This window comes from Anser brachyrhynchus (genome assembly GCF_964034855.1).
Source record: "Anser brachyrhynchus genome assembly, chromosome: 18".
Taxonomy (NCBI): Eukaryota; Metazoa; Chordata; class Aves; order Anseriformes; family Anatidae; genus Anser; species Anser brachyrhynchus.
This window is the reverse complement of record NC_137711.1, coordinates 12,100,441-12,121,206: the sequence shown is the minus strand read 5'-3', so window position 1 is coordinate 12,121,206 and position 20,766 is coordinate 12,100,441. Positions and strand designations below refer to the sequence as shown.

The 20,766-nt window shown below is 52.2% G+C and overlaps 2 protein-coding genes across 7 annotated transcripts in view; both read left to right on the top strand.

The window, feature by feature from the left end:
* The first annotated feature begins 1,535 nt into the window (after positions 1–1,535).
* On the top strand, positions 1,536–17,122 carry ELAC2 (elaC ribonuclease Z 2). The gene is made up of 24 exons (XM_080560628.1): positions 1,536–1,810; positions 1,894–1,944; positions 2,018–2,088; positions 2,639–2,703; positions 3,364–3,421; positions 3,927–3,995; positions 4,519–4,674; positions 5,172–5,230; positions 5,883–5,941; positions 6,030–6,102; positions 8,287–8,399; positions 8,891–8,989; positions 9,184–9,322; positions 9,399–9,484; positions 11,093–11,202; positions 11,981–12,077; positions 12,517–12,655; positions 13,306–13,344; positions 13,507–13,616; positions 14,020–14,119; positions 14,205–14,325; positions 14,533–14,611; positions 15,346–15,490; positions 16,231–17,122. The coding sequence occupies exons 1-24, from the start codon at positions 1,551–1,553 to the stop codon at positions 16,471–16,473; spliced, it is 2,541 nt and encodes an 846-aa protein (XP_080416754.1). The 5' UTR covers positions 1,536–1,550; the 3' UTR covers positions 16,474–17,122.
* A 141-nt stretch (positions 17,123–17,263) lies between these two features.
* Positions 17,264–20,766, top strand: part of DNAH9 (dynein axonemal heavy chain 9) — a 210,146-nt gene continuing 206,643 nt past the window's right edge. For 4 of the 6 annotated variants that reach the window (XM_080560625.1, XM_080560624.1, XM_080560626.1 and 1 more), the window contains exon 1: positions 17,264–19,059. In XM_080560625.1, the coding sequence (XP_080416751.1) occupies positions 18,712–19,059 (348 nt within the window). In that variant the 5' untranslated portion in view covers positions 17,264–18,711. The remainder of the gene's footprint in view (positions 19,060–20,766) is intronic. The other 2 variants (XM_080560623.1, XM_080560622.1) reach the window with 2 other exon arrangements.

The following is a 20,766-nucleotide window of genomic DNA, read 5'->3' as shown; positions in this document are numbered from 1 at the left end:
TCCCAGAATGTGAGCTCCCATGAAAACGTTACGGCTGGAATTGCAAAGGACAGTGCTGTGCTGTCACTGATATCTATTCAGAATCAGAGTTTTTTGACTACTTCCTGTGAAATCCTCACAAGACTGTTGAGATGTTGCAGGTAGCTTTGTCGCTTTCCAGAATTTACTGGAATCACAGCTCTAAACACTAGACTGTGCACATAAAGTCAAGCCAGCAAGGTTAAACAAAATTGCCAGGAAATGTTTGACTAAAAATACCACAGAACCATCATTAACTTATCTCATCAACTAAAGAAACTTTGGCTGGAAATCCCATGCCAGCTGGTCAGAGCCCTAAGAAAGCTTTTGTGCTCCCAGAGGTGTTAAAAAAAAAAAGAAAGAAAAAAAAGGGCAGTTGTTTTCACACTTCCTAATTATTCACCTGAGCAGAAAATTGTTGACAAAGGGAAGAAGGGGTGGGAATGCGCAGATCCAGTACACTCACCTTTAGGAAACTCCAACTGCATTGGGATTTGGGAAACAATTTAAGATCTAAACTGATTTCTCTTCCTGTGTGGCTTCAGGGAGCAGAGCCAAATGCTGTGTGCGAGCTTTAGGCTGCAGGACTGTAATGTGGAAAACGTGCATGACCACAGGGCTTGCCATTCAGGGGAACAATCCCTTTATTTCATCCAGAAGTGCGGGGCAAAAAACAAAAACACACCATGCTGATTTGAACTATTGTGTGAAGAGATGGGAGTCTGGAGAGATGGAAACGAGTTATGGATTTGAACAAAGACTGACAGAACATCTGTAACCAGCCACGGCGGGGCCCGAGGTCTGAGCTCTTGGGCAGGTCCCCACCCAGCCTGCTTGCCTGGATCTCTGGAGGAGAAAGGGAAGAGCATTGGCACCGAGAATAAAGGGAGACAGTGTTTGGAAAGCAGAGGGCTGAGAAAGATAAGGTTTGCCTTTGGAAGTAAGGAAGAAAAGGGATATTGATGGTTCGGATTGTTTACGTTGGGGTACTCTGGTTACAGTAAAATTCAGTGGTTCTTTTTGAAGCAAACGGAAAGCCCCAGGGGGCTCCGAGCGGGTTGAGAGAGCTTGGAAATAAACAAAGCTGCGGCCTGGATCAGCTCGGGCTTGTAAACAGGGCCCGGAGCAGGCTCGTAGGGAAGAGGAGCTGGTGGAAAGCGGGGAAACGGGTGTGGCTGCGGGGGACCTGGCGGGGGGGGGGGGGGGGGTGGCTCCTGCTCGCACCGGGCTGCTCGGGGCTCCGTGAGTGGGGCCTCGGACACGCCGGGACGGGGACAGGGACAGGGACAGGCCCTCCAGGCCCCGCCCGTCTCAAGCGGCGCGAGGGGAGGGGGGGGCGTTGCTGGGCGCCCGCGAGCATCCGCTGAGCCCGCCCCTCAGCGCCACCCCGGGCGGGGCGATTGCCATTGGCGGGCCCCCGTCACGTGACAGCGGCCGCTCTCCGCCGAGTCCCCCGGGGCCGCCGTCGCCTTGCCGTTGGCGCTCCCTCGTCACGCGGCGCGGCCGGGGCGGGGCGGGGCGGGCCGGGCCGCATGTGGAGGCTGGCGCGGGCGCTGCGGCCGGGCCTGGCGGGGCGGGGGGGCGCGGGCAGGGCCATGGCCGAGGGGCCGGGGCCGGGGCCGAGGGGCGCCTCGCGGCGGCCCCGGGGCGTCCCGCGGCACGTTTGGGCCCGCGAGCGGCGGCGCGACGCGGGGGCGGCGCTGGCGGGGCCCAGCACGGTGTACGCGCAGGTGGTGGCGGCGGGCGGCCGCGACGCGGGCGCCTCCGTCTTCGTCTTCTCCGAGTTCAACCGGTGAGCGGGGGGCGGGGGGCGCGGGGCTGGGGGCGGCCGGCGCTGCCGGCGGCCTCACCCTCCCCGTCCCCGTCCCCCCCCAGGTACCTGTTCAACTGCGGCGAGGGCGCGCAGCGGGCCATGCAGGAGCACAGGTGAGCGCCGGGCAGGGTGCGGGGCCGGGCCGGGCGGCGCCGGGCCCCGCTGAGCGCCCCGCTGTGTCGGCAGGCTGAAGATCTCGCACCTGGACTGCGTCTTCCTCAGCAGGCTGGCGTGGGCCAACGTCGGCGGGCTGCCGGGTGAGTGTGTGTGTGTGGGGGGGTGGTTGGGGGGTCGCAGCTGGGGCTCTGCAGCGCCTTCACCTGCGGCGGGGTGCGAGAGGCGCTGCCCGCCCCGCGCACGTGGCTGCCTCGGCCCCGAGGTCCCGCAGAGGGAAGGCGCCGCCAGCACGGAGACGTTCGTGAGCCGGGCTGGTTTGTGCTGGAAGGGTGCTGCTCCCTGCCTGTCCTCAGAGTAGGCTGAGGTTACGGCAGGTTGTCCAGGATTTTGTTCGTTACAAGGCTGGGGATCTCCCCAAAAAGTAGGAGGGTAATGGCCTCCCCAGGTAGCTTGTTCCACATTACGACTGTCAAGATCCACGGGTATTTTCAAGATTAGCGGATATTGGCTGTATCTGCGGAGATACCTGACTCATTGAAACCTCCACAAGGCTGTGGCAGAACTGAGTTTGCATCCAGGTTCAGGCCTGGTCTTCACAAGACGCCCAGCGCTCCTTGGCAGCAAGAGGGAGCTTTCTGGTATGACCTGTCAGTGGGTCTGTGGTAAAGCTGTTTCTCTGCTGTGTTTTAGGTATGATTCTCACATTAAAGGCTATGGGGCTTCAAAGATGTGTTTTCCTAGGGCCACCAAAGCTGGTAAGTAGTGGAAGCTTGCAGAAAGGGGAGAAAAACCTTCACATATTGATGCTTACCTTGCAACTGGGAGAGCTGGTATTAAGGCAGGGAGTCATCTTAGAGGTATAAGGTGCCGGTCCGATGTAGTGCCAGTCTGAAGGCTCTGCTGGAAAGGTTTAAAAAGCAAATCTCTTCAGTTACACGCAAGACAGCATCAGGCTTCTCCTAAAACTGTTTTGTCAGTTAGTGTTCTGGAAAATAATTTCAGGAAAAAAAGAACATCCTTTGTTCTCTTGACTGCTCTTCCTCCCCACATTTCCTTTTGATAGGAAGTTGGCATCTGATCTCCAGCCAAGGCGTGGTATTAAGCCGGTAACGATTGCCTTAAGCAGAAATTTTCCAGTCTTTGTCCTTATTTAATTTCCTCGCAATATTTAGCGGGAGGTAATGGTGATTCGAGGGATGGGAGGAATGGTTCTGCATTTTCCTTTCTCCGAACTGGTGATGCCCACTGGAGGTGGGACACCTGCCCGGTGCTTTCCGGCTGGCTGCATGCTGCCCGTTTTCTCCTGCGGGGCGTTGATCCCGCGGCTTCGTGAAAGTAAGGTTTAACTGCTGACAGTGGTACTCGTAGTTTGCACTGCTGAGGGGTGGCCTCCTGACTCACTGTCTCTTTTCCAGCAAAACTACTTGAAAGCAATTCGGCTCTTTCCTGGACCCCTAAAAAGAATGGATTTAGGTACGTACATCAGGGGAGCACAGCTAACATCAGCTTTTTGTTTCAGCTGTAGCTAAAGTTGCATTGAATGTTAACAACTTCAGAATAAAGGCTGTAGTTACATCCCTTCAAAGGTGGTTTTAAATAGCTGTTTTGATCTGATACAGTGTCCAAACCCATCCCAAGAACTGCTTGGAAGAAAAACAGTGTTTCCAACTCTGGTTCTGGCAGGCAGCTGCCAGTCTGCCAGACTAGCTCATGGAACTCAGGTTTAAGGCGCTGTTAAGGCATTTTGCTCCCAGAGGCTGTCAGTGAGCTTGTTTACCATGGTGGTAAGGGCTGTTCTGTGGCCAGTGGGCTGGTAAGAGCTTTCATTATTCTTTGATCTTTGCAGTGGGGCAGAGAAAGGAAAGGGGGACGTTCAGCAGGTTTTGTTTAAGAGAGGAAAATATGCTTTTCTGATCTTCTTGTAGAGCATGAATCTGTTCTTTGAACTCCTCAGTGACTGTTTCTGATCTCTTTCCAGCTGTGCAGTTGCACACAGAGCCGGAATATAAGGACGAGACGATGACAGTCCACCAAATACCTCTTATAGGTGAGCATGTGATGCTGTAGGCAGACAGGAAAAGCGCTTGTTCAGTAATTGTACTTAAGGGGATTGAAATAGCAGCTTCTATTTGCAAGCCTGAGTAAGGAGAGGCTTATGAATTTACATGTCCTTCTCAGCAGAAGGATCTTTCAAAGAAAGCAGACGTGCTGAGTCAGCCTTTGTTTGCTCCTTTTGTTGTGGGTAAAGAATGGCATGTGAAACATGACTGAATCTGGCTTTACTAGCCAGCAGAGTCTTCTTACTACTAAAAGCTGCAATACTTTGGGCACAGACATAACCTTGACAGAGTTTAGCTGTTTTGAGAGAATCTGAAGGACTTACTTCAGGTGCCGTCAGACATTTAAGAGGCTGGTACATGCAAGAGCAAGTCAAACTGGGGGGAGACGGTCAAACTGTCTTCTGGTACAGTTTGAACATGAACGTCATGGAAGAGGAAATGTTGCTCATGCTTTTCCTATTTGTCTCTTTTGTTTGAGTGATTTGTCCGGTTTTCTTCAATTTGGGACAGGAAAACCACTAGATGCTGAAAGTATGTTTCCTCGGAGTCCAGCGTTATCAGCACAAGGTGAGAATAGCCCAAAAGGTGACACAGAGCCTGGATCTCCAAAAGCTGCACGTCCAAGCTTGGATGAGGGCAAAGGAGAAGAAAGCCCAAAGAAAACAGGTGAAAACAATGGGGAACTCTTAACTTTCTTGAAATAAAAGCAAATTAAGAACGTTCATGTGTCCTCCAAGCTGTTTGTCTTGTGGCAGTGAGGTCTGCAGAGGAGCTCGGCTGCAGAATTACAATGAGCAAATTGAGTTCTGGTACTTTGGAACTTAATGCAGAACTATTAAGGCCTAGGAATGGGGCGTGATTCCTACCTGGGGTGTGCTTAGGTTGTGTAGTGATTTGCTTCTGGCTGGAGTGGGTGCTCCAGCCTTTGCAATGTAATTATGAGTGGATATTGGGACTGATAAATTTTCAAACTTGTGTTTTATTTATTTTTGTTTTGTACCTGAAGCTGTGGGCTCTCTGGCCTTAGGTGCTTGGAACGCTTTGCTGAGAGGCTGCAAGTTGGATGATGTTGCTTCTGTTATTGCCATAGCAAAAAATTCATCTTAGCTTTAAGGGAAGTGGTAGTCATTGAAGATACTCAGTAGTTTTGCTTTCTTTTGCAGGTGATGAACAGAAACGTGCCAGCAGGCATCCTGATCTGGTGATGGCTTTCCTTTGTAAAGTATGCTTGACCACAGAGATCTCGTGGTCAATATTTTATCTTCCTAAATAGATGTACTTGGAAATAGTATTTTCGTGCAGGGCTCTAGAAGTTATTTGGTGGTTCTACTCTCCAAAGGTCAGAGGAGCTATAGTATGAGTAGGAACCGGTAAAAACTTTTTTTTTCCAGTGGCACTCTTTACAAAGCAGCCAACCAAGAGTATGCAAGTTCCATTCTTGCTTGATGCTTACGTTAGGGAAGTCTGTCCCACTTGCATCACAAAAATAGGAAGGGAAAAGCAGTAACATGATCCTGGAGAACCAGAAGGTCTGGTGATAGCTTCTGGGGACTAAGTTAGACTGCTGGCTGTGGAACCAATCATATAAAACTACTCCGCCTTCTTGTCTAGGAGATGGTTTGTTAAAAAACTTGCTGTTTCATGTCTCCAGAATGGTGTACAAACAGAGCACTGGATTTGCCATGTCTTAACTGGAGCAGTGGGGAAGGCTTTGTTTCTCAAGATCTGGGATTGAAGGGAAAAAATGGAAAAAAAAAAAATCCCTTGGCTTCTGGGGAAACAGCTAAACTGGAAGAACATGGAGCTTATTTCCTGACATGGTTTAACATTCTTTATGTGGCTGATAATTTCTGTGGTTGTTTTAACTTTTTCAGATTCACCCAAGGAAGGGAAAATTCCTAGCAGTTAAAGCGCAGGAGATGGGGCTGCCGGTGTAAGTACAGGAGCCCAGCCTGCAGGATGGGGCAAGCCCGGGCATATTGGTGATGCCAAGCTAAAAGTTTTGGTGGCCTTGTTTTCAGGGGAACTCCAGCCATTCTGCCCATAATTACAGCTCTTAAAAATGGGGAGAGCATCACTTTCGAAGGCAGGGAGGTAAGACAAATGTGTGTTTTCTGCTGTGGCTTAGTGTTGTCGTGGGGGTCCGGTGAAGGCGGGAGGATGGCACAGCATACCGCAGAAAAAGACTGGTTACGAGCGGGCATTGGGACAATTCCAGTTGTGGGTGGGTTTTGTTTGTCTGGTTTTTAATCCTTGTCCTTGAGGCAAGGATGGGTGATGGTTTTCTGCTTATTCCCTCTCATCCCTGCTCATGTGTTTGCTCTTTTGCTGTTTCTGAGCTTTGAGTGGCTACTTTTGGTGACTGGCCCTTGTTTTCAGCCCCAAGCTGTTGCTGAAAGTGGCTCCTGTGACACTGGGGCTGTTGCAGGGGTGTGGTTAGAGAAGTATGCTCTGACACGAGTTTATTTGTGGCTGGGGATGTACGCCTGCAATTTGTTAGGGCTTCTGAGCCTCCCCTTCACAAGTCCTCAAAGCTGGCTCAGATTTAGGAGTGAATGAGTGGAGCTGATCCCTGCATGTTTTAAATTTGGTGTTTGACTGTTTGCGTAGCCGTTGTTGCCTCCTTACTCTTTTTGCACCTCTTAGACCACGGTTTTTAAGCGGTTCCCGTGTGCAGGGTCTTACTCAGATGTTAGTTTGAAGTCAGAGGCAGAGTTTGCCCTGTCCATGTCCTGGGTGATCTGTAAGCAAAGATCCTAACCTAGGGGCTAGGACTGACATATCTTCGTCATTAGAATTTTGCAGAGCCTCTTTTCTTTTTGATACTGTCTCCCACGACATCCTGCTAGCAAAGCTGAGAAAGTGTGGGATAGAGGAGTGGGCAGTGAGGTGGGTTGAGAACTGGCTGACTGGCTGAGCTCAGAGGGTGGTGATCGGCGGCGCAGAGTCCGGCTGGAGACCTGTGACTAGCAGCGTTCCCCAGGGTCGGGGCTGGGTCTGGTCTTGTTCAACATCTTCATCGACGACCTTGATGAGGGAATAGTGTCCGCCCTCAGCAAGTACGCCGATGACTCAAAGCTGGGAGGAGAGGCTGACACACCAGAAGGCTGTGCTGCCATTCAGCGAGACCTGGACAGGCTGGAGAGCTGGGCAGGAAGAAACCAAATGAGGCTTAACAAAAGCAAGTGGAGAGTCCTGCACCTGGGAAGGAACAACCACATGTATCAGTACAGGCTGGGGGATGACCTGCTGGAAAGGAGCTCTGCGGAGGAGGACCCGGGGATCCTGGTAGACAACAGGTTGGCCATGAGCCAGCAGTGTGCCCTGGCGGCCATGAAGGTCAATGGGATCCTGGCGTGTATTAAAAGGAGCGTGGCCAGCAGGTCAAGGGAGGTGATCCTCCCCCTCTACTCTGCCCTGGTCAGGCCTCACCTGGAGTACTGTATCCAGTTCTGGGCTCCCCGGTACAAAAATAATAGGGATCTCCTGGAAAGAGTCCAGCAGAGAGCCACAAAGATGATATGGGGCCTGGAGCATCTTCCCCGTGAGGGGACCTGAGAGACCTGGGTCTGTTCAGCCTGGAGAAGAGAAGACTGAGACTGAGAGGGCATCTCATCAATGTCTATAAATATCTGAGGCGTGGGAGACAGGGATGTGGCCAACCTCTGTCAGTGGTTTGTGGGGACAGGACAAGGGGCAATGGCCACAAAATGGAGCACAGGAAGTTCCGCACCAACATGCGAAAGAACTTCTTCCTGGTGAGGGTGAGGGAGCACTGGGACAAGCTGCCCAGGGAGGTTGTGGGGTCTCCTTCCCTGGAGATATTCAAGGCCCGTCTGGACGCCTACCTGGGCAGCCTGCTCTGAGGAACCTGTTTTGGCAGGGGGTTGGACCCGATGATCTCTTGAGGTCCCTTCCAGCCCCTACAATTCTGTGATTCTTGAGCAAGCTGTTAATAGCATCTGAATCTGCAGTGGGAACCTAGAAGCTGCTAAAATTCCGTTCTTGACATTGGCTTATTGCCTGTTCTAAGACCAGAACTAAGGTTTCCTGGGACACAGCAAAATGCAGACCTGTGTAATGAGAGGGCAGAATGGGAACAGGAACTGTGTTGGTTTGTTTGCCAGACGTGGAGTGAGGCTGCTTAGAGCTGATTCTGTGAGTCTGGCAACCTGCTGGGGCTTGCTGGTAGAACGGCTGCTGAGCCTGACGTGGCCGTGTATGAGCGGTTGCTTGTACAGCTTGACCGTGGCGTGGTCTTTGTGCATCTGCCTGCAGCTCTCGCCTGAAGAACTGTGCACCCCTCCTGATCCCGGCCCAGTGTTCATTGTGCTGGAGTGTCCTCACGAGGGCTTCGTGGATGCTGTCTGTGAAAACGAGACCTTCCGAAGGTAGCGGAGCTGGGTGACCTGAGGTGTTTTGGGGTAGATGTCCGTGCTGAGCCTTCTAGAAAAGGCAGGTCTGTGCGGGGTCTTACCAGGCCCTTTGGAGGAGGAAAAGTGCACTGGCATAGTGCTGTGGAGCAGAGCAGACATCGCTTTCCTGTGCGGTGAGCCTGGATGCTTAGACTACACGGAATATCTCTGTGGGGCTTGTGCAGAGGCACATTGTGCTTCTGAAAGGCTCTGCAGATGATGTTGCTCCTGGAAGAGGGCAGAGGCCCTGCGTGGAAGAGGGGAGGTGTCTGCGAACAACTGGCTTGAGCCCCCAGAAGGGAGCCTTGGGCCCGCTGTGACGGGGAGCCTCGAGCTCCTGGGCAGTGCTCTTGAGATCTGTGTCTGCGTTCTTCTGGGGGGTGAACCAAGGCTGGAGGGGTGGGGGGATAGCAAGGTGACGAGGGACCAGTGCTCAGCCGTCCTTTCTGTATTTGAATGTGCTGCAGGTACCAGGAAGGGCTTCCTGAGAACCAGGTGGCCATGGTTATTCACATGACTCCAGAATCAGTGCTTCGGGACAGCCGCTACCAGCAATGGCTGGAAAGGTGCGTGGTGTTCTGACTGCTTGGCTTTGTCGTTGTTGGGCAGCAGCGTGTTCTTCCCAGAGTAGGGTTAGATGCTGGGTATCAGCAGGACTCTGCTGGCTCACGAGTGAGGGGTTTTTTTTTGCAAGTGCCTCAGGTGTGGGGATACCCCAACACAGGGCTGAAACTTTGTATGTTTTATCATTGTCTTACAGATTTGGACCTGGAACTCAGCACTTGGTGCTCAATGAAAAGTGCTCTGCAGTGCACAACCCACGTAGCTACAAGATCCAAACCCAGCTGAACCTCATCCACCCAGAGATCTTCCCTCTGCTCACCACCTACCAGAGCAAGGTAGGCAAGGCCCTGCTTGCCTGTGTACCTCTCCCCTGAGTGAAGCATGTGCTTAATGTCGCTCTCCTCTCTGTAGGAAGAAGAGGCTGGATGCAGCGTGCCCATTGTGCGAGGAGAGTGCCTTTTGAAATACCAGTTCAGACCCCAACAGGAGTGGCAGAGGTCAGTGGGAATCTTTGTGGGTTCCCAGTTTTTGAGTGGCGGCTTGAGGCATATTTTCGATGTTACTCTGTGCTGAAGGAGGACAATACGTAGGTACCCTTCGCAGATTCTTGTCCCAGTCCCTGAAAGCCTAAGAAAAGGTGTACGAGGACGGGGGTGAGTGAACTGCTGAAAACATCACCTGACCAGTGGTTCTGGAGGATTGTTTTCATCCCTTGCTCTGGTAGCCTCATGTGCCTGCCTCTGTCTTCTGCTTTGATCTCATGTGCTGCGCACCCAACTGTGGCTCTGGCAGAGCAGGTGGTGGCAGGGAGAGATTGTTCAGGAAACCTGGTGAAAAATTTGCCATTTTGAACACCCAGAAAGCCTGGTATCAGCTGAAAGCTGCAGGTGGTCAAACAGATGCGGGTTCCTACGCTGGTGCTTGCTTTGTGGGTGAATAGGAGAAGCTGTTGAATGAGGCTTTTGAGGGCAGAGGGACGTGATGTAAGAGAACACCAGCTGTCTAGACTCAAATTTCTGTCTCTCTCGGGCAGAACAAGAGTTCCCAGATACTAAGAAGAGCTTAACTTTCTGTTTTTAAGGTACCTGAAGGCCTGCTGTACTGCACGCGCTATAATGCAGGCTGAGGACCCCCCAGCTTCTGATTGGTGCCTGGAGCCCTTTCCGTGAGCCAGCACTGTGCCCTTGTGGCCAAGAAGGCTACAGTTAGCCTTGGGTACATCCGGAAAAATGTTGCCAGCAGGCTGAGGGAAGTGATCCTTCCTCTCTGCTCAGCCCTGTTGAGGCCTCACCTGGAGTACAGCATCCAGTTCAGGGCTCCCCAGTATGAGAGAGACATGGAGGTTCTGGAGCTTGTCCAGTGAAGACGGTTAGGAAAATGGAATGTATTTCTTTTTATGAGGAAAGGGTGAGAGAGATGGGCCTGTTTAGTCTGGAGAAGAGAAGGCCGAGAGGGGATTTTATCAGTGTGGATAAATATCTTTAGGGATGGTGTCAAGACAGTGGAGCCAGACTCTTCTCAGTGGTGCCCAGTCATAGGATGAGAAGCAACAGACACAAACTCAAACACAGGAAGAACAGAACAGAAGAGGTTGCCCAGAGAGGCAGTGGAGTCTTGCTCTGGAGATACTCAAAAGCTGCCTGGCTGTGATGCTGTGCAACATGCTCTAGGTGACCCTGCTTTTGAGCAAGGGTGTTGGGCTAGTTGATCTCGAGGTCCCTTCCGGCCTCAACCATGCTGTGTGTGAATTTGTGGATTGCTCTTCAGGATTCTTCCTGCTTCCCACGCAGGGCTTTGCAGAGCCCTCTAGTGTCTGACAGCCCTCTGGATCTGGACAGTGCAGGGGAACATAGTGCTTTTACATGAGCATCTTCAGTGTGGTGGGATGATGATGTTGCTGGTGTGGCTCAGCCTAACCAAGCCTTCCTGGCCCATGTCATACTCGTGAATTTTGAGCCACTGCTCAAAATGAAACCTGGAAGGAGCGTTTGACCCGTTGTTGTAAGCTATTTTGGCACAGTTACTTCCAGAGCAAGGTGGTTTTTTTTTTTTGTTGTTGTTGTTCCATTCCATGCCCCATCCTGATACCTGGCCTGTCCTTTCAGAGATGCTGTGACTGTCTGTGATCACGATGCATTTGTTGCTGAAGCCCTGGAACTCCCTGACTTCCAGGCTCGTGTGAAGGAGTGCAAAGAGAGCCTGCCTGCTGTACCAGGTAAGGATCAGCAACTTGTCATGGCAAGTAGGAGGTCCTGATGAACCAGTGCTTTAGAGTCCAGCAGAGCTGTGGATGTTCAGTCTTCCCGCTGCCTGAGAGGTGCTCTTAAGTCCTCCTGGAGCTGTGCAGATTTCAGGCTGAGCCCAAACTCAGATTGTTTCTGTTGAGTTATGCAGTCTTCTGTTTCTGTTGTTCTAAAGTTGCTAGGTTTGGGGATTAAGCACTGTTGGGGACAACTAGAGTTGTAGCACTTGTGTGTTATTTGTGGTGACCAGAGCTCCGCTTGCATTGAATGCTGTCGTAGCAGTCAAAGTGCAAGCCTGTATGTTTGGGAGATGTCCTCCTCTAGAACCAGCTCCTTGTAAGGCATTCTCTGAATTTCAGTTGCCCTGGTGGTAGTGGGGCTTTCTGGTATGGTCCAGCACCACTGACTTGCTCTGAATCCCCATCCAGAAAGTTAGGGCACTGTGGAACAGCAGCTAGGTCCCTCTTGAATTAGCAGATCCATGTTGTCCAGCGAGCAGAGTCTTCCTTTGCCTGCCTTGGTATATGCAGCTGTGCGTTCTGCTGTGCTTTTGTAGTGGTACCTGCCCTGTCTTCCATCTTCCCTTGTGAATTCTGATACATTGAGAAAGCCAGAGGCTGAGCCAGGCAAAAAAGGAATGTACTGGGCATATAGACTCTGGAGATGCTGTGCTGTTGAACTGAACCATGTCTGACTAGGCAGTATGTGGATAACACCTGCTTACAAATTGTTACTGTGCGTTTTCTGCAGAAAAAATGGATGCTTATCCCGAAATTGTATTCTTGGGAACAGGATCAGCAATTCCGATGAAAATCCGAAACGTCAGTTCCACGCTGGTAAATATTAGGTAAATCCTGATTTCACGTGTGGTTTGCTCAGGGAGGCTCAGTATCGCAAGGGTATTGCCCAAGGGCTGTTTTGACAACAGTGTTGGTGACACACAAGGCGAGTGCCCCTATGGTGGAGTCTGTAGGACTTCTGTTCCAGGCACGTGTCTCTCTGTAGGTGGGGAAGACCTGAGAGCTGCCTGTAAAGACAAGCACTTAATGCCCTCATTCATTTTGCTGCCTGCCCTAAGAGTGTGTTCAGCATCAACACAACACCAGAATGAGTTATGCAGACAGAACAGTCTTCCTAGAGCCTCGGCTGGTAGGACTGGAGTAGCAATAGAGGTAGAGCACTGAGAACTCTCTGCCCTTCAGCCCAAAAGATTCCCCCACCCTGAATAGGCCCCGGTCAGAACTCATCCGGCGGCTGCCAAATGTCTTTGTCGCTTGTCTTGCCAGCTCTACCCAATCCCTGCTCTTGGACTGTGGGGAAGGAACGTTTGGACAGCTCTGTCGCCACTACGGAGAGCAAGTTGACCAAATGCTGTGTAACATAGCAGCTGTGTTTGTGTCTCACATGCATACCGATCATCATTCGGTAGGTTTAATGCCTTGGAAGGAGAAGGGGCTGTGTGCTGGTCTGCTCTGCTGTTTGGGATTTGGATGTGTGTAGCTGCAGTTGACGTTGTAGGCTGCCCGGCTCCTAAGGGCCGCAGTTGCCCTCTGTGCTCCCCAGCCACTGCTGCATGTCTGTTTCTAATCCCCTTTTGCTTCCTGTTAGTGGTCCCTGTAGACTTGCCAGGATCATCCAGACATATTTTTTTAATCATTATCCAACCCAGCTTCCTTCAGTGCTTTGCAATAAACTCCCAGAAGGACCAGTTGGTCTGTTTGAGATTGGGCCTGGTGAAGGCAAGCTGTTTGTTGATCTGCTGTCTTGAGTCCGGAAACCAGTCTGGGACTGAGATGCTGGCTGGAGGCTTTCTGCCCTCCACCTTTCTTTTGGGAGCAGTCATAGCACTGAGAAGGGCTGAGAGGCACGTGTTGAGTGTGGGCTGCTGGTCATCAGCTCGTGGCGTAGGTGGTGACAGCGTTCCAGTTGAGTTAGGTATAGTTACTGGAAAAGCGGTAATCGGGTATTTCTGACTGTATATTTTCCAAAAACTGCACCTGGATGAGTTGCTGCAGCACTGTTACTACTTATGCACTGGCTGTTTACCACTTCCTGTTGTTTCCTTGCCTTTGCAGGGCTTGATGAACATCCTGATGGAGAGGCGGAGAGCTTTTGTAAGTTGTACTGTTGTTTTGCTGCTCCTAAGCTTGCCTTGGAGTGAGGGGAAGGAAACTTCCCCTTATTGGTGGAAAAGCACCATCTTTTCCCTAGGTGTTTCTTCTCCGCGATTTGGTGTATACCTGGTACTGATTTTCCTTCTGCCTCTGCTTTTCCAGGCCTCCCTGGGTCAGGCTTTTAGCCCTCTGTTTCTGGTAGCACCTGAACAGATCATGCCTTGGCTATATGAGTACCACAACCACTGTGAAGAAATTCTCGGAGACATCAAGTGAGTGTTCTGTGTGGTATGCGGGGAGATGTCATCGCTTCACTGAAGGCTGCTCTGACTCCTTCTGCTGTGTAGGATTGTGAAGTGTGACTTGCAAAGGAGAGGGTAGGGTTTGTTACTCTGTTGTGCTACTTAAGAGACTTGCATGCAGATTAGGAAAAGGGAGTTGGACAAGTGTAAAAGGATTCCTCAAAGGGAGGGAATTTGGCAGTGGGGAAGAAGCGATTGGACAAGTTGCTGGGGCACTGGATAGTTAATGCAAGGGCAAGAACACACATGTGAACTGAAATATTTTGTTTGTAAGGCACTGAAGACAACTTCTGTGAGAAATAGGCTGCTCAAAGATGAGATCAGGTTTTGCTTTGTACCTGTCCTTAGTTCTCTTTTCTCCCCTCCCTCACAGAATGGTTACTTCCCAGTCTCTTGTGAAAGGCTGTGAGAACATCAAGCCTAAAGTCAAAGGGTTTGTCAGCTCTTTGTTAGAGATCTATGACTTGGCTGAGGTAAGCTCATGACCTGACAAGGCCAGCAGGTGCTACGACAAGGGGCAAGAGGGGACCTGAGGCCTAATGCTTGTTTCTTGTTCAGTTTCAGACTTGTGAAGTCCAGCACTGTAAAAATGCTTTTGCATGTTCGATGATCCACAAATCTGGCTGGAAGGTAGTCTATTCTGGTGACACAATGCCCTGCATGGCCTTAGTAAAAATGGGTAGGTGACAAAAACCCTCTGAAGAATTTCTTTAAGGCCTCGAGCTGTTAGTAACCGAAGAGGGCACCCCCAGCCCGTAGTGCTATGCCTGCAACCCCGTGAAGGGCTAAGGGGGGTGGGGGTGGAAGGCGAGACTTCACATGCTTATTTAGGCGATGGAACTAGCTTGTGTTCAGCTGAAGATTGAATGTACAATTATTTACACAGGGAAAAATGCTACTCTGCTGATCCATGAAGCAACACTGGAAGATGGCATGGAAAAAGAAGCTATAGAGAAAACACACAGGTGGGGTGTGTTCCGCTGTCTTAGCGTTGTAGGAAGGTAAAGGCGTTTAGGCACAGACCTCAGATCTGATGGTGAAGGGCCCAAGGCTGTGGTGTGCACAGAGCTCTTCAGCACTAAGACTGGCATGTTGCTCGCTGTAGTAGTTGTACTCTCACAGCTCTCCTGAACATTCCCAAAGAGAAATCAGGAAAGCTTTTAAGTGGACAGTAATAACTCTAGAAATAGACTGGGCCAAAGGAAGGGCCCTCTGCTTGATTGCATTTGAGGACTAAACTCAGAAGGCCGAAAGGTCGTCTACCCCTGTCAACTAGCTGCACAATTCAAACAGCTCTTCAGCCAGTGATGCGAGTGCAGCCCCTAGCAAAAGTGGGGAGCCTTGAGAGCAGCAGCTTGTGCGTAAGCTGAACTTGCTGCCACCCCCGTGAGGAGAGTTTGTCCCCAGTTTGTGAATCACTTAACAATTAAGCTTCAAGTTAATTAGTATCTTTCCTGCACTCGGGTCATTTGGAAGTGGGAGACTTGTCACCTGTGCAAGTTGTCGGGGAAAAGGTGCCTGGGCTTGTGTGCAAGAGCAGGACGCCTTGTGCCCAGCAGGTGTTGTATCTAGTGCTTGCTGTTGGTGTGATGGGACCTTAGCTGCAAGACACCGCCTGCTGCGGCCTGTTGGAGAGGCAGCGTTAGCCAGCCTGTGTGTCACAAATGTGCACGGTGCCACATTCCTGTTCCTTTCGCAGCACAACCTCTCAGGCAATTCAGATTGGGATGAAGATGAATGCAGAGTTCATCATGCTCAATCACTTCAGCCAGAGGTATGCCAAGATCCCACTGTTCAGTGAAGACTTTAGTGAGAAGGTTGGAATTGCATTTGATCATATGAGGGTAAGTTGACAGCTTTGATCCATACTATGGGAAAGGCTTTGGTGCTACTTGGAGATGGCTGCTCATGAATTAAATTCTCCATTTCTACTGATGTATTAACACACTGTATCCTTTTGAGAGCAGTTTCCTGTGAAACAGCTCCATTTACGGCTGTCAGGAGGTGTCAGCGACATAGGGGAGAATGGGTGGCCCACAGTGAGCAGTTTCACTTCAAGACAGGTGCTAAGGGCTCTTGAGACCGGCAGTTCATTCTTAACATTCTGGATGCTTGCCTCATGTCGCCTTTATTCTGTGTGCTACTGCCAGCTGAAAAGATATTTTCACTTCCATTCCTGCTCCCTTCGTAGTTCATGTGCTGTCTTAATGGCTTTCTGCAAAAGACATCCGGGAGCCTAAACCTTGTAGAGCTGCTGTTTGTACAGCTGCATTCAGTACAGTGAGAATAGCTCACTAGCCAGTTAGAGCTGTACTGTGTGCACATAGAGGATGTGCGCACACATCCTTTCCTGTGAGGAAAACGTAACTAACTTGGTATGTGGGATTGGTAGCCTGGCTGTTGCAGGGTTGAAAATATCACCTGCCTGCCTAGTGTACGTGCAACTGAAGACCTTCAAGAGCTGGGTGCTGTACAGAGGAAGGGGCAATGTCCTGCCAGCTGAACAGGCGAAAGACTAAGGCGGGAGGGGAGGAAAACAAAAAGCAATTCTCAAGCAGTTGCTCCTGTGCCCAATTTATTTCAGGTACGTTTTGGTGACTTTCCGACTATCCCAAAGCTGATCCCACCTCTGAAGGCTTTGTTTGCAGATGACATAGTAGAAATGGAGGAGCGGAAGGAAAAACGGGAGCAGCGCCTTCTGAAGGAGGCTGCGATAGTCATGGACAAACTGGCTGGTGGTGAGAACGAGGAAACACCATGCCAGAAACGGAAACAAGCCAAGAGCCCTCAGGAAGTATCAAACAAGAAGCTTAAAACAGTAAACTGAAAGAAAAGAGGTTGAGAATTCTCTGCTCTGTAAGGGGCGCTCTGTCTCTGCAGGCCTCTGAAGTTTGTGGTGCCGGGGGCTGCCCGCAGGTACAACAGGAAAAGGGTCGGGCCTCAGCGTCTGGGTGTGCTCGGTGGTCAGTGGATCTCCGTGGGCTGAAGCTACCAAGCATGCTGTAAGCAGCTGGGAGTCCTTGTGGCAACAGTATCTATCCATGCGGCTCCTGTTCCTGGGTCTCAGCAGTCCACACCATTTTTCTTTCAGCCAAGAATTTTCTCCAAACTATTTTATTTTTTGGTTTTATACTAGAAGCTATCGGTAACGTAGCAGCAGCAGTTACAATCTTGGGAGTTGCAGGAGGTCAGGTCTGAGAAGCCCTCAAAGGGCTGTGGGTTCTCCAGAATAAGGTGGGCAGGTCTCTGGGTATACGAGTGATGTAACTTGGCATCAGGACCTAGTCTGTAGGAGGAAATTTCACAGTAAAATGGGACCCGATTAATTGCTTTTAGAGATGTAGGTTGATTTAAGGATCTGAACGCTGCTGAGTTCCCATTTTAGTTTGGTTTTCTTGGTTGATTTCCCCCCCCCCCCATCAGAAAGGTTTTCTAAAACCTTTATTTACAGTCTGAATAAACCATTCAACATCATACATGTGTGTGTTTTGCCTGGATTCATGAGGATTTGGTGAGAGCTATGAACTGCCTGACTTGTTGCAGAGAATGACCTTGTTTTGGTGTTTCTGCATTACAGCTTAAGTGTAAAGACAGAGATATCACTCTGCTGAGCCTCGTGCCAGTTGTGGTTGTGTTTTTTTGTTAGAAAAATCATGCCTGCCTCTGTTACCCTCCATTGAAGAGCTTCGTTCCTCACAGTTCAAGGGGGTAGCGCTTGGGGGCAGCTTTTGAATCCATTAGGGGCCAGGAAAGTTGGCAAAGGAAGCTGATGTAGGACAGGTCTGTGGTTAAGAGGGGGGTACTTCTGAGGCTTTCTCTGGGTCAGACTTCCTCCTGCTGCTGTAATTACATGCCTTGGAGCAGGTGGGGGAGCAGCACACAGCTTTTTCAATGAGTGAATTTGCAGAAGTAACTTGGAGGCTCCAGGCCCTCGAGTGCTCAGCAAATGATAACAGCGCACAAAAAAGAGTTACGACTTCATTTGAAGGCGGTAGGAAATAGACAGCAACGCATCTACTGTGGATTAGCTGTGCTTTAACATTACGCTTGTCTAAGGAGGGAACTTAGTAATTGATGCAGCTGGGTACTACGAAAAGTTCCTTCTTGGCTGCGAAGAACAGCAGGGAGCTGGGATCAGCCATGAGCAAGGACTGAGCAACCCCTTGTTGCTGCACGGGTGTAAATAGGATCGCGGGCGCTTGCTGGGGGAGGGCGGTGCTGGATCCTGTGCTTTGCGCAGAGGTGGCGGGGGGGCCTTTTGTGGAGCCAGGGATAGAAGAAGGGGGGCTTGCTTAATCGCATTAATGATTTCTAAATCAAACAATCGTTATGATTAAAGCCAGGAATGGAAGAATGGGGGCTTGCTTAATTCTATTAAAAATAGACGTTGCTGAGTGTCTTTGCTTACTGCTGTGCACATTAACTGGCTCTCAGGGCCCCCTGCAGAGGATGGTTCCTGACAAAATGGGGAACCTGTCTCAAAAACCAGCTGAGACCGACCGTGTGGTTTGGACAGGAGCCGAGGAGCAGCAGCGTCTGCACAAAGGCAGGGGGTCAACCACTGGTGATGAAGAGGAGTTACCGGCCTTCATCCTCACACCCCCCCGGCGACCACCACCAGAAGGCATTGCGCAGGCGCAGATGGGAGCAGTTTATGGAAATGCCTCCTTGGAGCTGATTTTAATACAAAGCGGGGACAGGTTCTGCATATGCGTAGGCGTATCGGGAACCTTCACGCACGTGTCCCTCTTTGCTGTGTACAACCGAGGCAAGTTGCCGCGTCGGGGCGCGCACGCCTTTGGGAGCTACCCCGCGTGTGCCCGGCGCCGAAATAAACCACATGCCTACTTGATAACTCATTCGCTTTGAGTTCTACGAATCGTCCGTTGCTTTTGTTACGTGCCAGCAGTCGGGCAAGGAGGGCTCCTTCCCCCGGGGGTTGGCCGCGAGGCTTTCGCCGAGAGCGGGCCCGGCCGCCAGGGGCCCGGCTGGGCGGCGGGAGGGGCCCAGCCGCGTCCCCGGGCAACGGCGGCTCCTCCCCGCAAACAGCGCCCGGGGCCGCCGCATGGAGGGCGCCGAGGAGGGCCCGGAGGGAGCCGAGGAGGAGGCCCCGGACCCCCGCGCCCGGTGGCTGCTGCGCTGCGCCGCGCGGGGCCTGCGGGGGCCGGCGGAGCGCTGGGAGCGCGGGGCGGGCCGTGCCGAGCTGCGGGCCTTCCTGGCCGGGGCGGCGGGGCCGGCGCTGCTGGCCTGGCCCGGCCCCGGGGGGCAGCTGCTGCTGGGGCCCCCCCCGGCGCCGCCCGCCGCCGGCCGCCCCAAGGCGCTCTTCTTCCTGCGGCGCCCCGGGCCCGGCGCGCTGCTGGCCGGGGACCTGCCCGCCGACGCCCTGCAGCACCTGGCCGCCCTGCTGCGCGAGGTGAGGGCGGCCCCGGCTCCGCCCTCGCGGGCCCCCGGGGTTGGGGGCGGGGGGGCTGGAGCTCGTTGGAGCCTCCCGGCTCCGGCCCTCGGCCCCGGTGGGCCCGCGGAGTGGCGGTGACCCGACCGCCGTGCGGCCGCAGGGCTGGAGGCGCCCTCGGCTCCCAGCCCCGCTCCAGGCAGGGGGGACGCCGGCAGCGGGCTTCTGGAGGTCTCTGGCGGCGGAGGCTCGGCCACCTCCCTGGGCAGCCCCTGCTCCCTCACCTCCATGGTCCAAAAGTGCTGCCAGGCGTTCAGATGGAGCCTCCTGCAGTTCAGCGCCTGCCGAAGGGCTCGTGGTTTTCCTAGGGGGTCTTCAGGAGGTGTGGGCGCTCCCTGTGCCCGCCAAGAGCCCCTCAGCTACGTGACGTTGCCTGGACCAAACTCCTGACCCGGAGGGGTCTCCGCAGCGACGCTGCAATGGAAAAGTAAAGGAGCTGCTTGCACTGAGCAATTCTGGTGATGCTGTTGGTGTAGTAAGATGCTGACTGACTGACTGATTGGATTCCCAAGAGCAGGCTGCCTGGCTGGCTGGCTTTGATTTTGTGGGATAATGCGTTATTTGCACAGGGAGCCTTTGTTCTGAGGTGTTTGATGAGTTCTGTGGTCTCGGGAAGTCCACACAAACTGTTTTTTGTATCACGGTTTTGCTTATAGATGGGTGGCAGGTAGCGTGTGGTACGTGTTGTGAACTCCATCTGTTACAGAGAGATTTTGGGGTAGGAACGCTTCAATAGATGCTGTTAGATCCCATTTTCCTGGCTGCCTTCAATGGCTGGGATTGTGCACCTGGATGGCATGTTTGCAGGCTTCTCTCCCCCCAGTTGTTCCGGATGGATGCAGTGTTCCCATAGGGAGCAGATCGTGCCTGGGTTTGGTCCCAGTTTCTGCTCAGACTTAAAGGAAAACAGAACGGTTGTCAGCAGAATGGGGGGTCTGTGGGAAGGTGAAAAGGGTCTTGAATTTCCTGAGGCTGCACAGAGCGCTTCTTGCAAGGGGCCTTTTATTGGGGATTTTAGGTCAGTCTTAGAAGACTTTGGTCAAAGGAATAGTCTGTGCCAAACTTCCCATGGGTTACTTAGGGCATCAGCACACCAAAACTGTCTTTATTCAGTAGGGAGCTGAGCTGTGGATCGCAGCTGGGGTGACCTTTTCTACCTGTCGCACACAAACCCTTGGCATGGCTGAAGGGAGCACACCGCCACTCTGTGGAGCTGGGGACTCGTTCCGAGTCCCCTTAGTGTTTTAACAATCTAATAAGAAAATAAAACAGCTATTAGTAGGCCCGTTACAATAATACCAGTACTAGCAGTCCACATGATTTAAGTCAGAGAAAAATCTTGCTAATAATGTAGTTAAAGCTGTTGAGTGTGAGCCCCACACTCTCTGCCCACGTTCCTGGGGCTGGGCTCCCCCTTCCTGTGTCCCTCTGGCCGTGGGGTGGCTGATGCCGGCCTTCCCCGGGCTGGCAGTGCCAGTGGTGAGCACGAAGAGCCGTCAGCATCCTGGCTGCCCCAGCACGGTACCATGGTGGTGCTGGGGTGTTCCTTCTCAATTTTGGGTCCAGTTGCAGCTATTTTAATACCTTTTCTTACCGCAGCCTGCTCCCCTCTCATCAGCCCCGGCTACAGCTGCTCCCTGCAGCCTCCCCGTGGTAACACAGGGGCTG

Coding starts and splice junctions, on each gene's coding strand:
- ELAC2 (XM_080560628.1), top strand. CDS start 1,551: ATGTGGAGGCTGGCGCGGGCGCTGCGGCCGGGCCTGGCGGGGCGGGGG. Junction 1,945..2,017: donor CGGGCCATGCAGGAGCACAG/GTGAGCGCCGGG, acceptor CTGTGTCGGCAG/GCTGAAGATCTCGCACCTGG. Junction 4,675..5,171: donor AGAAAGCCCAAAGAAAACAG/GTGAAAACAATG, acceptor TTTCTTTTGCAG/GTGATGAACAGAAACGTGCC.